The 13,658-nt window shown below is 52.2% G+C and overlaps 1 protein-coding gene across 1 annotated transcript; it reads left to right on the top strand.

Moving 5' to 3' along the window:
• The first annotated feature begins 1,986 nt into the window (after positions 1–1,986).
• Positions 1,987–12,619, top strand: LOC107121675 (chromosome unknown open reading frame, human C19orf45). The gene is made up of 8 exons (XM_015424642.1): positions 1,987–2,521; positions 2,876–2,979; positions 6,721–6,815; positions 6,923–7,038; positions 7,278–7,390; positions 8,666–8,858; positions 9,851–9,936; positions 12,401–12,619. Exons 1-8 carry the CDS (start codon positions 1,987–1,989, stop codon positions 12,617–12,619), a joined length of 1,461 nt encoding a protein of 486 aa, XP_015280128.1.
• The last annotated feature ends 1,039 nt before the right edge of the window (positions 12,620–13,658 follow it).

The raw sequence follows: 13,658 nt of genomic DNA, 5'->3' as shown, positions 1-13,658 counted from the left end.
CATCCTTGTTGTACTCCTTTTCCTATGCTGAACCAATCAGTTGTTCCATATCCGGTTCTAACTGTTGCTTCTTGGCCCTTATACAGGTTTCTCAAGAGACATGTGAGGTGGTCTGGTACTCCCATCTCTTTAAGGACCTGCCATAGTTTGTTGTGATCCACACAGTCAAAGGCTTTAGCATAGTCAATGAAGCAGAAGTAGATGTTTTTCTGGTACTCTCTTGCTTTCTCCGTAATCCAGCGAATGTTGGCAATTTGATCTCTAGTTCCTCTACCTCTTCGAAACCCAGCTTGTACTTCTGGCAGTTCTCTCTCCACGTACTGTTGAAGCCTAGCTTGTAGGACAGTGGTGGCGAACGTATGGCACGGGTGCCAGAGGCGACCCTCAGAGCCCTCTCAGTGGGCATGCATGCCATTGCCCCAGCCAGGCCCAGACCGTCATTAAAGTGTGGAATTCTCTGCCAAATAAAATGAAAGCATTTGGAATTGCTTTCCTTACTTCGTTTGGATCATCTTATGTTAAATTATGAGTTGTTTTTTCTAAACTAAAACCTCAGTATTCAGGTTAAACTGCCATGTTGGCACTTTGCGATAAATAAGTGGGTTTTGGGTCACAGTTTGGGCACTCGGTCTCTAAAAGGTTCACCATCACTGTTGTAGGATCTTGAGCAGTGATCCATGAGGGAGAATCTAGTAGTAATGTTATGTAAATAGCCTATCCCTGGGAGTGGGGTGTGTTTGGGTGTGGCAATTGCATGCTATTTAACAGAACTGAGGCTCAGGAGTCTTGTCTTGTGCTTGTTGAAATCACTAATAAAGTAGAACTGATCACTAGGCTTGTGGCCTGTTCATCCATGGAACCCACTATTTAACAGCGGCGATCAACTCTCTCAGGGCCTGGTCCCTTTTGTAGAAGGCAAGCCGGCAGGCGATTCTGGAGGGACATGGCAAATAGTGGTCCTTCAGTTTGGCCTTGAGCGTGTCAAAGGAAACGTCAACCAGGGAGCCTTTGTACAGGAGGCCTTCATGCAAGAGGGGGAGCAGAAGGGGGTGAAAACAGAGTCTTGGGGCCAGTGAGAATCTGGGCAACCAGATAAGGAACCTTTTGGAAATGGAACGCATGTGGACTCTTTTCTCCTGAGACCAACACTGTGCATCTGTGCCATAAATCTAGCGGCTAGGCCTTTGGAGGGTTATGAGTCTGGCAAAGGCTGCATTACAAACGAAAACAGCGACCTCTCCCCCCACCCCCACTTTGCTCCTGGACTCTGTAGTTGGTACAGCAAGGACGGCCACGGGGCTCTGGAGCTGCATCCCAGCCCGGAGATCCAGCACAGTCTCGTACCACCAGGTGCACATGTGCTCCCGCTCATTTCCATTCTCACACAAGGGCTCTGTTTGTCTGTCCAAACCACGGGTCGAGTTGGCATTGCGTTGTGTTTTGTTTTCTAAATCGCAGAGGACAGGCAGTTCTTGTCAGAGAAGGAAGCGAGCAGGCAAGAGGGGATTTGCTGCCCAGCCTAGGAGAGTCCTCTGGTGAGCATCCAACGGCTCAGTCGGCAGCCATCTGTGGGGAGGCGGACCATCTTCATCACACAGGGAATAGGAAGGGGGCAAACCCACTCATTGGCTGGCTTTTCCGTGATGTCATAGTCTATGACATAATATTTCGTCCTGGGACACCGGAGTGTCGATCCAGGTACACAGATTTAGTTACTCCTCCTCCTTCTTGGCCTGACCTATAGCTGGGGTCACTTACAGAATGATTCCTGCACAGAACTGGCCAGTACCTTTGAAGGCGGAATGCTTATAGGGAGGAGATTACATAGAACTTGTGGGCCAAGAACAAAAGGTGGCCTTTCTTCCACGTCTGGACAAGAGTGCACGCCTGCAGGATCTGCACCTCCACTCCACGCCCACCTTGCTGTGCTGTGTTGCCCTCAGAGCGTGAGGCAGCGGGCTGGCGTCTCTAATGGCAGACCACGCGATGGAGGAGCCCCTCTGCCCAGAGATCTCAGCTCCTCTCCACGGGCCCTCCTTTCTCCAGGCTTCTCACTTCCAGCTTGGTTTTGATCGCAGACCTGAAGGCAGCACGGTGGTGTCCCCGTACCGCTTCGACTATCCTCCTCGCTGGGGCACCTACCTGCGTGAGCCCATCCTGCCTCCCGAGTGCGCAGGCGTGTTGAATCAGGACATGGGTGACCCCTGGGAGACCAAGTCCGAGTATCTCGTGTCCTACCCAGCTTGGCCTCTAGCGGCAAGGCCTGCCATCTGCCCTCCGGCCTCCTGCATTCAAATGCACACCGACCCCCGGCACCACGTTTTCACCTCCACGACCCAAGAGATCTACACTTGTCCTTCCAAGGCCCTGCCCACGCAGCTCCGTCGAGTGGACAAGTGGGACGACAACATCCCCGGGGGTGACAAAGAGAAAGTGCCACTGCCTCCCTCGCTCTACCAGCAGTCCTACCCAGCTCACAAAGGGCTCTCCTCAGCAGTCAGGGCCCCCAACCAGCACCTGGGTGCGTATGGCAACCTGGCGGCGGCACTGAGCCCATGGTTCTCAAGGTTCCTACCCAGGGCCTGAGGCGTGCCCTCGGTGGGCTCCTCTGGGACATTGGGGGTGATGAGCCAATCAGAGGAGACAATACTGGGACCAATGGCTGGCTGACTCCCTCTTAGGCAGCATCCTGTGTTGATTTTAAAAACCCCTCAAAACCTGGTGATGCTAAATGTCTCGGAGCATGTGCAGATACCCCAGAGTATAGAATCACACATGTCCCTTGCATTTTCCTCTTTTGGCAACTGGCTTTGGGGGTGGGGAAAAGAGCCCCGCAACTCAGAAACTGAGAGATTATTTCTCTCTTCCTTGGCAGGAAGCGACTCCACCCTGAAAGGTGATGGCGGTGTCCGCTTTGACAGCTCATACAGATCCCAGTACAAAGGGGAATGGGGCCCCCCACCCAAGCGCTGCCATGAGGTAAATTGAGGCTCAGCGAGTTCTCCCAGCACCCTTGAAAAGAACGGTGACAGAGATCGAGTGCTTCTGAGCACAGACCTGGCCAGACAACACCTGGGGCTGGGCAAAAGGATGTTGAAGTCAGAGGGGCAGGACTTCTCAATACAGGCCACGAGGCTTCCACACTGGCCTCTTAGTTCAGAATGGTCATTGCTTGATTTTGTGCTCTAGGATTTCCTGTGTTTGGTTTCTATAGTTACCAGCCTCCAGGTGGAGCCCTGGAGATCTCCTGGAATTACACACTTCCTCTCCAGACTATAGATCAGTTCCCCTAAAGGAAATGGCAACTTTGGAGAGTGGACTCTATGGCATTACAGCCCACTGAGGTCCCTACCCTTCCTAAATCCCGCCCTCCCCAGGCTCCACCCCCAAATATCCAGGAATTTCCCAAGCCAGAGTTGGCAACCCTATGTTTTATCATTTTCCTAATTATGCTGCAAGCCTAAAATGCTGTTGAAGTGTGGACAGGAAACAGGGAGTGAGTCTAAATGGACAGTTTTCACAGTGGAAGGTGGTAAGCAGTGGGGTACCGCAGGGGTCGGTACTGAGTCCGGTGCTTTTTAACTTGTGCATTAATGATTCGGAGTTGGGAGAAAGCAGTGAAGTGGCAAAGTTTGCGGGTGACACCAAGTTGTTCAGGGTGGTGAGAACCAGGGAGGACTGTGAGGAGCTCCAGAGAGATCTGTCAGGGCTGGGCAAGTGGGTGGCAACAGAAGTATTATGATCAGTTTTGGGCACCACAGTTTGAGGAGGATATAGACAAGCTGGAATGTGTCCAGAGGAGGACAACAAAGATGGTGAGGGGTCTGGAGACCAAGTCCTATGAGGAGAGGTTGAAGGAGCTGGGTATGTTTAGCCTGGAGAGGAGACGACTGCAAAGTGATATGATAACCATCTTCAAGTACTTGAGGGGCTGTCATATAGAGGATGGAGCAGGGGTGTTTCCTGTTGCCCCAGAAGGTCAGACCAGAACCAACGGGTTGCAGTTAAATCCGAAGAGTTTTCAGCTAAACATTAGGAAGAACTTCCTGACAGTTCGATCAGTTCCTCAGTGGAGCAGGCTTCCTCAGGAGGTGGTGGGCTCTCCTTCTTTGGAGGTTTTTAAGCAGAGGCTAGATGGTCATCTGACAGCAACGCTGATTCTGTGAACCGAGGCAGATCATGAGAGGTAGGGCAGGAAGGGTTGCCTCAGTGCTTACTTCTTGTGGCCCTTTCTTACACACCCAAGGAAATGCTGATTGCCACTTTGGGGTCAGGAAGCAATTTTTCTCCAGGCCGGTTTGGCCAGGGATCCTGGAGGGTTTTTGTCATGTTCTGGGTGTGGAGCAGCGGTCACTGAGGGTTGTGGAGGGGGAGGTATTTGTGAATTTCCTGCATTGTGCAGGGGGTTCGACTAGATGACCCTGGAAGTCCCTTCCAACTTTAAAATTCTATGAAACTGCAGAGAAAAGGGACCCTGACCAAACAGGATTTGTTTCCAAGTAGACATCCAACAAGATCTTACCACTTGGATAGGATAGCTGGGTCATTGGAAATTGTTTTGGGAGACTGATTCCAATGGAGCTGTTGTCTTGGCTCGTTGTACCTTCATGACTACCACCTGTATTTTCTTCCAGCTGAAGCTTCCATAGACTCACATTTGCATCCCACAGAGGGAGAGGATTGATGGAGAAGAGGAGGCCTTGTGGGAGAGGATTCTCCATTTATTACGGTGGAGGTGAAAGGACATCATATATGGTGTCGGTGGTCTCCAGTTCAATCCTGCCTTTAGGTCAGGGATCCGCAGTGTGGTGCCCAGGGATGGCATGGTGCCCACCAAGGGTTCTAGACAGTGGGTGGATTTAGTGGGGCTTTTGCCCAGCAAGCTTCTGATTAGCCAGTGAAGATTTGATTGGCTGTGCAGATTTTTGTGGCTGGCTTCACCTCCTGCGGCAACCGTTTTGTGGCTGCGCTTACCCTACTGTGTCAGAATTCCAAGAGCCCACGGGCTCAGTAAAGTTGAGGAGGTAGTTATATCTGGGACCCTTGCAGTATTCCCAGTGAAACGAGTTCCCACGCATGTTATTTTAAGGGGCTCCAGCAACCAGCCTTGAACAGCTTGTGGAGGTTAGAGGCACTGGAAGGGGTTGGCATCTGCCTCTCAGTGCTGTCAAGGAACCCTTCGTAGAGCTTGACATGGAAGGAGGAACAAGAGTTGCCAAGTTCTTACCAGCAGGGAAAAACCTGCAAGCTCTGGAGATGGCAATGATGGGAAGCCCAGAGTTTTCAGTAGGGTTACCAGCTCTGAGTTGGGAAATACCTGGAGATTTTGGGGGTGGAGCCTGGGAAGAGTGTGGGGAGGGACCTCAGTTGGGGTATGATGCCGTAGAATCCACCCTCCAAAGCAGCCATTTTCTCCAGGAGAACTTTACCTTGGTCATCTGGAGACCAACTGCAATAGTGGGAGATCTACAGGTGCCACCTGGAGGTTGCCAATCCTGGTTCTTAGATGTCCAACTAAGGATGCTTAGTTCCTAGATTTCTTCCTGGCAGTCTTCAGGAGCCTCTCTTGGGAAAGAAAATGGGTACACCAGTAACTCTCAACAGAGGCCTCGGGCATAGAGAGACCCTTTTCCGTAAGCGAGTCAGAACTGACTCCCTGGATTAGGCCATCTAGCCTGGCATCCTGTCTACAGCAGTGGTCAGGCAGAGATGCCCGTAAGCAGGGTCTGTGGGCATCAGGCCTCCACCTGCCAACTGTTCTCTATAGCACCCGGGGCAACCGGAGGCATTCTGCCTCTGAAACGGGAGCCCTAATCGTGCTCCCAGAGCCAGTTTGGTGTAGTGTTTAAGTGCACGGACTCTAATCTGGGAGAACCGGGTTTGATTCCCCACTCCTCCACTTGCACCTGCTGATGTGACCTTGGGTCAGTCACAAGCTCTGGCACAGCTGTCCTTGAAAAAGAGCAGTTTGTGTCAGAGTTCTCTCAGCCCCACCCACCTCACAGGGTGTCTGTTGTGGGGAGGGGAAGGGAAAGGAGTTTGTAAGCCGCTCTGAGACTCCTTTGGGTAGTGAAGGGCGGGGTATAAATCCAATCTCTTCTTCTTCTTCAAATGGGCAAGGGTGACAGTGGGCCTATCCTCTGTCCCACCCTCCAGATCTCTGGCCTGTGGGGTGGAGCTCCCCCCCCACCTCACCTTTTCAAGTGCCAAAACAGTTGTGGGTGGGTGGGTGTGGGTGGGTGGGTGGGTGTTTTGGCATGTGAAGAGGTGCAAAACAGTGGGAGGGCTTCTAGTGTCCTGGCCCCACTGTTGGACCTCCTGATGGCACCTGGTATTTTTGGCCACTGTGTGATAGAATGTTGGACTGGATGGGCCATTGGCCTGATCCAGCATTGGCTTCTCTTAGGTTCTTAAAGAAGAGCTCTGTTCCAAATCAGGGCTTTGCAGTATTTAGAAATCTCTGTAAGATGGCACCTACGAGTTCAGTTTTTAAAAAGAAAGCTACCAGGGAAGCCTGCTGTGTGGAAGCCCGTTGCTGCTGTGTTGCATTAGCAGTCGCAAGAGCAAGGGGGAAGCTACACACGCCTGCTTCTCTGTGGAGAACACCTCCATCATGGGCAGTGGCCGGAGAGCTCCGTGGGTCAAGTGTGCCCCGTGTGAAGAGATACCTCCCAAGACACAAGGTCCGACTTCTGCTCTTGTCTCACTTCCACCTCCCAGGGTTTGATTTCTGTCGTGTTTGGTGACCCCCGCTGCCGTGATGCTGTGAGTGAACAACGGCATGCGTATCCTGCCCACCACCCTGCTGATCTGTGGTAAGGCACACGCCCCAGGCACAGTCGACTGGTTTGGGGAAGGGTGCAGCATTCAGGCATCCAACTCTCCCTTCTCCACCCCCACCCCCCATTTGTTCCCTTGTCAGCTGCTCTGCCGCTGAGCGAGCTGCCCGGCAGCCCTTCCAGACAGATATCCAAGCGGGTGACGGACTCAGGCGTTTTTCCACCACCATGCGAGAAGCGTTTCGGCAGAAGGAGGCTGGTACGCAGAGGGCAATGCTTGGGAACGGTCTGCCCAAGGGAACATATTCACCCAAATTGCACCTCCCCCCCATATTGCAGGGTTGGTTTGTTTTAAAAAAACAATGTGTGAGGTCTGGCTCAATGGCCAGGCCTCACACAATGGCCTGTGCACATTGAAAATGGGTGGGGGGGAGGCAGGGGGCTAAAGGTTGGTGCAAATTTGGCTTCCACCTGATGTCGTCTTTCGGTTATTTCCAGGACGTCCCTCCATTTCATACCCCCACAGGAACATGTCGTCCATCCTCCGAGGGGATGAAAGTGCCCAGAGGAACAAGGGAAACGTGACCACAAGCGCGTTCTACTACAGAGAGGTTTGAGACGCTGCAAACATCAGACTAGTCCCACAACCCACTCCAGTGCCTCGGGTGCCCCGTGCTCCTGCCCTGCCTTTGGGGCTGACGCTGGCCTCAGGGATCCCCCAGAGCCCACCCCCAGGAAAGAGAAAACCACTTGGGTGAAGAGTAGGGTAAAACATATGGCAGACGGACAATACAGTCCCAGGCTAAAAGGGCCAAGAGAGCTGCCCCGTCAGAGACCCAGTCAAGAACCAAGTTCGAAATACCACTCGGCAAGGAGTGTTAGCCGAATTGCTTTATCTACAGCAATTGGCAATTTATAAATGGGTGCTTGCCAACTATACCAAGGGTTACCAGAGAAGGAGTCGAGGCTGGTGTTGTTAAAATAGATGTCTTTTACTTAAGAAAATAAATGTCATACAAACAATACTGATGGACTCACACATTCAATCAAGTTCCTTAGAAATACAGTATTAAAATAAGCACTGTTGCATTAGCAGGTAGGGTGATGATGGGTGATACTTATCTGTCTTCGCAGCTTGGTTGTTCCAGTGAAGAATAGAGGGGAAGAAATGGAAAACTAAAGGGATCCACACTACCAGAACTTAGCAGGACTGTGTGCGGGTCTCTTGACTGCAGATCAAGAGATCAAAGTAGAGGCAAGGGTTTGGGGATAGCAAGCTGGACAAAAGGGGAGTATAAAGCAGAGAGGGGTTGTTGCGGGGGGAGATGGTAGTTTATCAAGTAGAGAGAGACACCATGTGACTGGGTCTCTTCTTTTTTTTTTTTAGGTAATTACTCAAGGAAGACATCTGGGCAGGTGTGAAACCTCGGGCGTCAGGATGCTTCATTGAAGTATAGATAGAAGCTGGCCATTCTATTGTAAACCAAATGTCCGTTTGGGAGGAAATTCCGAAGCAGGAACAAAAGCAGTGATGTGTTGTACGTGATCACAACTAGATCTGCAATGGGGGTTGCTTCTTCTCCAAGCTGTTGTTTCTTACTGCTCACAATAATGGAGGTGTGTGCTCCTTCACCAGGCTGGCAAGTGTGTAACTGAAACCTCATTTACGTGGAAGGCGTGTGCAGGCGCCTTCTATGTGTTGCATCACAACAGGTGACTTGGAATGTACAGTTCTCTGAGCCTATGTGTGTGTGTGCACAGTCCATTGTGTGTAGCAATAAATATAAGTCCATAAAGCAAAATATCAAGTTCATTCTCTAACAGTGGCTGCAGCACTCCCCCCCCCCTTTATGTCCTTGGCTCATCTCTTGCTTCTCTCCACCCAGCCAGGCATCAGGGACCTGAGGCCACCGCAGCCTAGCAGCCGGAAAGAGCAGGGGACCCTGCACCTAGGAGACCGGCGCCTGGGATCCTTCAGCACCACCCAGCAGTCGGACTACCGGCAGCTCCCCAAGACCCCCACAGTGTACCCCAAAAGCAATGACCTGATGAAGAGCAACATTGCCTTCAACTTCCCTGGTAGGGGTCCCTTTGGCAGGGAGGGTCCTGCGCGGGTCCCAACTCTCTCCCTCTCCACTGGATCAGCCCCTGGAGCTCCCCGATCCCCGCATGGTCTCAGGGGGAGAGAGAGAGCACACGCCTCCTCCTCCTCCTGTTCCAAAGACAGGAGCAAGTACAGTGTCCAGACTAGGATCTGGGTTCAAAACACCAGACAACCTGGAAAACTCTGGCCAGTCATAAACCTCCTGGACAGGTGAGTAGAAAAGGGGGAAGGATAAAAAAGACATCCTAGACAGTTGGAGAGGGAAAATACCCTGTCAGCCCTCATCTCCTGGCGTGGACATCTGTGGATATCGGCCCTGTCTAAATAGAAAGTGCATTCCTTAAAAGATCCATGTTTTGACAAGAAAATGGGGAGTGGAGAAAGGAGGTGTGTCCTTCCGACTTTGCAAGAATTGAGAGGAAACTGTCCAGATGTGAAGCTGGCACTCCAGGCCAAGAGCAATTTTGATGAAACGGCCTGTCCCATTCCTAGCTCTTTGCTCTCTAAAGTTTAGGCTGCCAGATGGAATTTCTGCAGGTCAAAAATTTATGGGCTTTTCAGGATCAAAGGCAGAGGGCAAGAGCCAGGGTTGCCAACCTCCAGGTGGGGCCTGGGGATCCCCCAGAATTACAACCGACCTCCAGATGACAGCGATCACTTCCCCTGGAGACAAAGGCTGCTTTGGCAGAGGGACTCTATGGCATGATATCCTGCTGAGGTCCCTCCCCCCTCAAACCCTATCCTCTCCCCAGGTTCTACCTCCCCCCCCAAAAAAAAAAATCTCCAAGAATTTCCCAACCTGCACTTGGCAACCCTAACAAGAGGTGACCTGAACTAGCAGAGCACAGCTGCTATTTCAAGGAATCCTCCTTGTCCTTTCATGCCACCTAAGGGCCACACACACACACACCTGGCACCCACAAACCATTCCTTCTGCTTTGTTTCTCAACCGTCTTTTCCCATGCAGATACCGGTACCTCCACCACCACACAAGATATGCTCATCCCTCACCAGCTGCGGAAGCACCAGATCCCAGAGGAACTCATACAGAAGGTAGAGCTCACCCTCAGTGCCTTCAGCCCTTCACAGAGATACGGGGCACCCTCACACCCTGGGGGCCCCTCTCAACAGGTCTTCTGACAGGGGAGAGAGTCTGTCAGCCACCCTCACACCCTGGGGGCCCCTCTCAACAGCCCTGAGCAGGGCCTGCCCAAGGTCTTCTGGCAGGGGAGAGAGTCTGTCAGCCGCTTCAGAGCCAGCGATCCTTCAAGCCAGAAGAGGAGGCTCTGCCTTTGCCCTTTGTGGTGCCCTATAGGCAGGGCTATTTTTGGGCAGGAACGCACAGGAACAGAGTTCCATCTGGCTCCCAAGTTGGCCATACCCAGCAGGAAGGCATTAGCATAATAGGCCACACGCAAGAGCAGAAACTCATTAGGATTGGCTACATTAGGGGTGTGTGGCCTAACATGCAAAGGAGTTCCTGCAACAAAAAAAGGCCCTGGGTTTTGACAACAAACAAGGTAAACAGAATAACAAGCAAAAGGTGGGTGTGGCTGGATGACCACATGCCTGGTAATGTGGGTGTGGCCTAATATGCTAATGGGTTTCTGCTTCTGGGTGTGGCCTGTTATGTTAATGAGTTCCTGCTGGACTTTTTCTACAAAAAAAGCCCTGCCTATAGGCCATCGCTTGGCTTTGCCTGAGAGTTGGGCTGGCCCCAGGAGTAAGGCTGGTGTGTGTGTGTGGGGGGGTGTCAAAGGCTGGCGAGACGTTCTCTTCCCTGCCGCAGCAGGGCTCCCGGAATGCTGCCAGCTGGTGGTGTCCCCGCCCCGCTTCGACATTAGTCACTGACAGCCCGGCCTGTCCCAAACAGCATCTTCCCCATTTTCGTCATCTGTCCTGCCCCTCCCCCCTGCCTCACCTCAGTCAGTCCCTGGGTTCGTTTTAGTGTGACCAAGAGCTTGAACCCTAAAAGGTGACTTTCTAATTAGCTGTTTTCCTTCCTTTCCTTTCCTTAGAGCTCGTTTGGTGTAGTGGTTAAGTGTGCGGACTCTAATCTGGGAGAACCGGGTTTGATTCCCCACTCCTCCACTTGCACCTGCTGATGTGACCTTGGGTCAGTCACAAGCTCTGGCACAGCTGTCCTTGAAAAAGAGCAGTTTCTGTCAGAGCTCTCTCAGCCCCACCTACCTCACAGGGTGTCTGTTGTGGGGAGGGGAAGGGAAAGGAGTTTGTAAGCCGCTCTGAGACTCCTTTGGGTAGTGAAGGGTGGGGTATAAATCCAATCTCCTCCTCCTCCTCCTCTTCTTCTTCTTCTTCTTTTCTCTGTGGATTAATTTCTCATATCTTATCTTTTCATTGTAACAAAAGTATAAACGTCAGATAAACATAAAGAAATATCATAACCCAGTCTCTAACACTGAAAAGGACTCACCTGGTTATGGGCCACCTTGACGCCTCCTCCTCCAGAGCATTTCGAAAAGCGCCCGTGGCTTTGAGGCATTTTTTTGCCCAGCGGTCCAGCTCCATTGCACTAGGGATGCTCACTCAGTGAGCTCAGGACCCTCCTGCGGCCCCTCTGGGCACCGTCCCCCCCCCCCGTGTGTCACCCACCCATGTTTCAGGACTGCCTGTTGAGGCCTGTGGGTGGTGGGTGGTTCCCTGGGGCTGCCTGAGTGATCCTGGAGCCCTCCCCGGGGGGGCAAAACTCGAGGATGCTGCCCTGGAATCACTGCCCTGAGGGGGGCAAGACTGCCAGGAAGTACCAGCAGCAGCAGTAGGAGCAGCACTGAGCAGGTGGGTGGGTAGATGGGTGGGGAGGAGGCCCCCCCACTGCTCACTCATGACTACCACCTGTCAGGCAGTGGGAGATGACAGGGGGGGGGGAGGTACTGTTAGCACGCGTGCGGTTTGGAGGCACAGGATTGGGGAAAGTGCTTGCAGGTGTCTTGAGCTGGGACATTCTACTGGGCAAAGTCTCTCGCTGAGCCCTCCTGCAGGGCAGTAGGAGCAGGTCTGGCCCCCACCTACTCATCTCATGTTGGCCACTTAACTGCCTATCAGGCAATGTTGGCAGCAATAAGCTGGGCGGGGGGGGGCTCCTACAAGGCCAGTCGGGGCTTGGTCTCCTCTCCAGTGTAGTGCCCAGAGCACCTGCCCCAGCTGCCCCATTCCTAAGACTGTCCCTGGTGGCTCCCCCTCTTGAAACAGCCACTGCCAAAAGAACGGGTCTCCCTGAAGTATGAGCCTCGGGCCAGGAACGGAGGGAACGGAGTCTGTTGGTTGACGGTTATTGCCAAGGTGACTCTCTGCGAGATGTAGAGCGAGCGCCACTGATCTAAACCCACGGGCTCAACTCCCACTTCCAGTCTGCAGAGCTGGGCGACAGTCGCTCCGCACAGAACCACTGAATGCTCGTCTTGTCGATGGCCACTGATTCTCGCACAGTTCAGACTTCAGCTGCGTCTTCACAAAAGCTCTGCTGCTGAATCTTCTTGCTCTCTTTCTCTCTCCCCAGATAAAGCATTCCCACCTGGTCCACCCTTGGCAGGGGCAACGGTGGTTCAGCACCGAACAGCGAGAGGCCTACGTGGACAAGTACGGTGGGCCGGTCCTGCTTGCCGTGGGTGACAGCCAGTGCAGCAGTGTCCCTCTTGGGACGATGAAGGCGTTTCGGCACCGGACAAAGTGGGCCCCTGGGATCCAGGCACAGGAAATCCCTGCCCAGAAGCAATAAATAGATCCCATCTGGGTCTCACTAGATTGCTCCCTCTGGGCTCTGCACACCCCTGTCCTCTAGACAAGCTGGCGAGCTCGGCCTCTTTGCCCCCTCCCCTTGAAGCTTTCTAGGTATGCGAAAGCCCAGAAAATTTGGGGGGTTTTCCCAAATTTTTCACCAATGTGAGTGGATTACTTTTCAGGACGAGGTCTGAATCGCTCAGAATGTGTAATATAAAGATCTTTACCTAAAGCAATCTACAGCATTAGAGAATGATCTTTCCTCTATATACTGTCAATGTATACACCGTGTTTAAATGTGACTAATTTTGTCCACAATTAATATGCTAGAAAATGTTGTCAAGTGTGACTTGATTACAGATGTTTTTGTCCTCCTGTTGACTGCGGAGACCGTTTCTGTCAAAGAGCTCACTCTCTTTTCTTCACTATGAAATCTGTGTTTTCTGTTTTCGCCTTTCATTATTTCCTACAGCTTCTCAGATTGGCAAAAGAATTAGAGACACCTGCTGAAGTAGCACAGAGTGCAGAAGTTTCCAGCTGTCTCTTTCTTTAGCACTGGGAGTATTCTTGGTGTTGCTTGGAGACCATTAACAACCCCACTCGAAGGCCCGGGGCCCAGCAGTCCACCAATGCCAAGGCAGTCTGACTGCTGCCAGCAGTGTGCCAAAGGCCCCAAGGCCAATCCCTGGCAGCATCCCCAGCTAAAAGGATCAGGCCGTAGGTGATGGGGAAGACTTCTGCTGCCTGAGACCCTGGAGAGCTGCTGCCAGTCCAAGCAGGCAAGACTGACCTTGACGGACCCCCGTGGTCTGATTCAGCAGAAGGCAGCTTCCAGTGTCCACCATGTGGTTAACAAAGAGTCAGAGAGTGATTCAGCAAAAGATTCTGCTTTATTCAGCAACTCGTAACTCAACTCCAACAGATCAACTCGAATAGCTAGAACAGCTTTTACACTGAAGCTGTTCTACTTTTAAACTCTCCCGGCTAATGTAGCCACACCCTATTATACAATATCAACCAATAAGATTGTAGGGATA

Source organism: Gekko japonicus, unplaced genomic scaffold (genome assembly GCF_001447785.1).
Source record: "Gekko japonicus isolate JY-2015 unplaced genomic scaffold, Gekko_japonicus_V1.1 scaffold596, whole genome shotgun sequence".
NCBI classification, from domain to species: domain Eukaryota; kingdom Metazoa; phylum Chordata; class Lepidosauria; order Squamata; family Gekkonidae; genus Gekko; species Gekko japonicus.
This window is presented reverse-complemented; position numbering and strand designations above follow the sequence as displayed.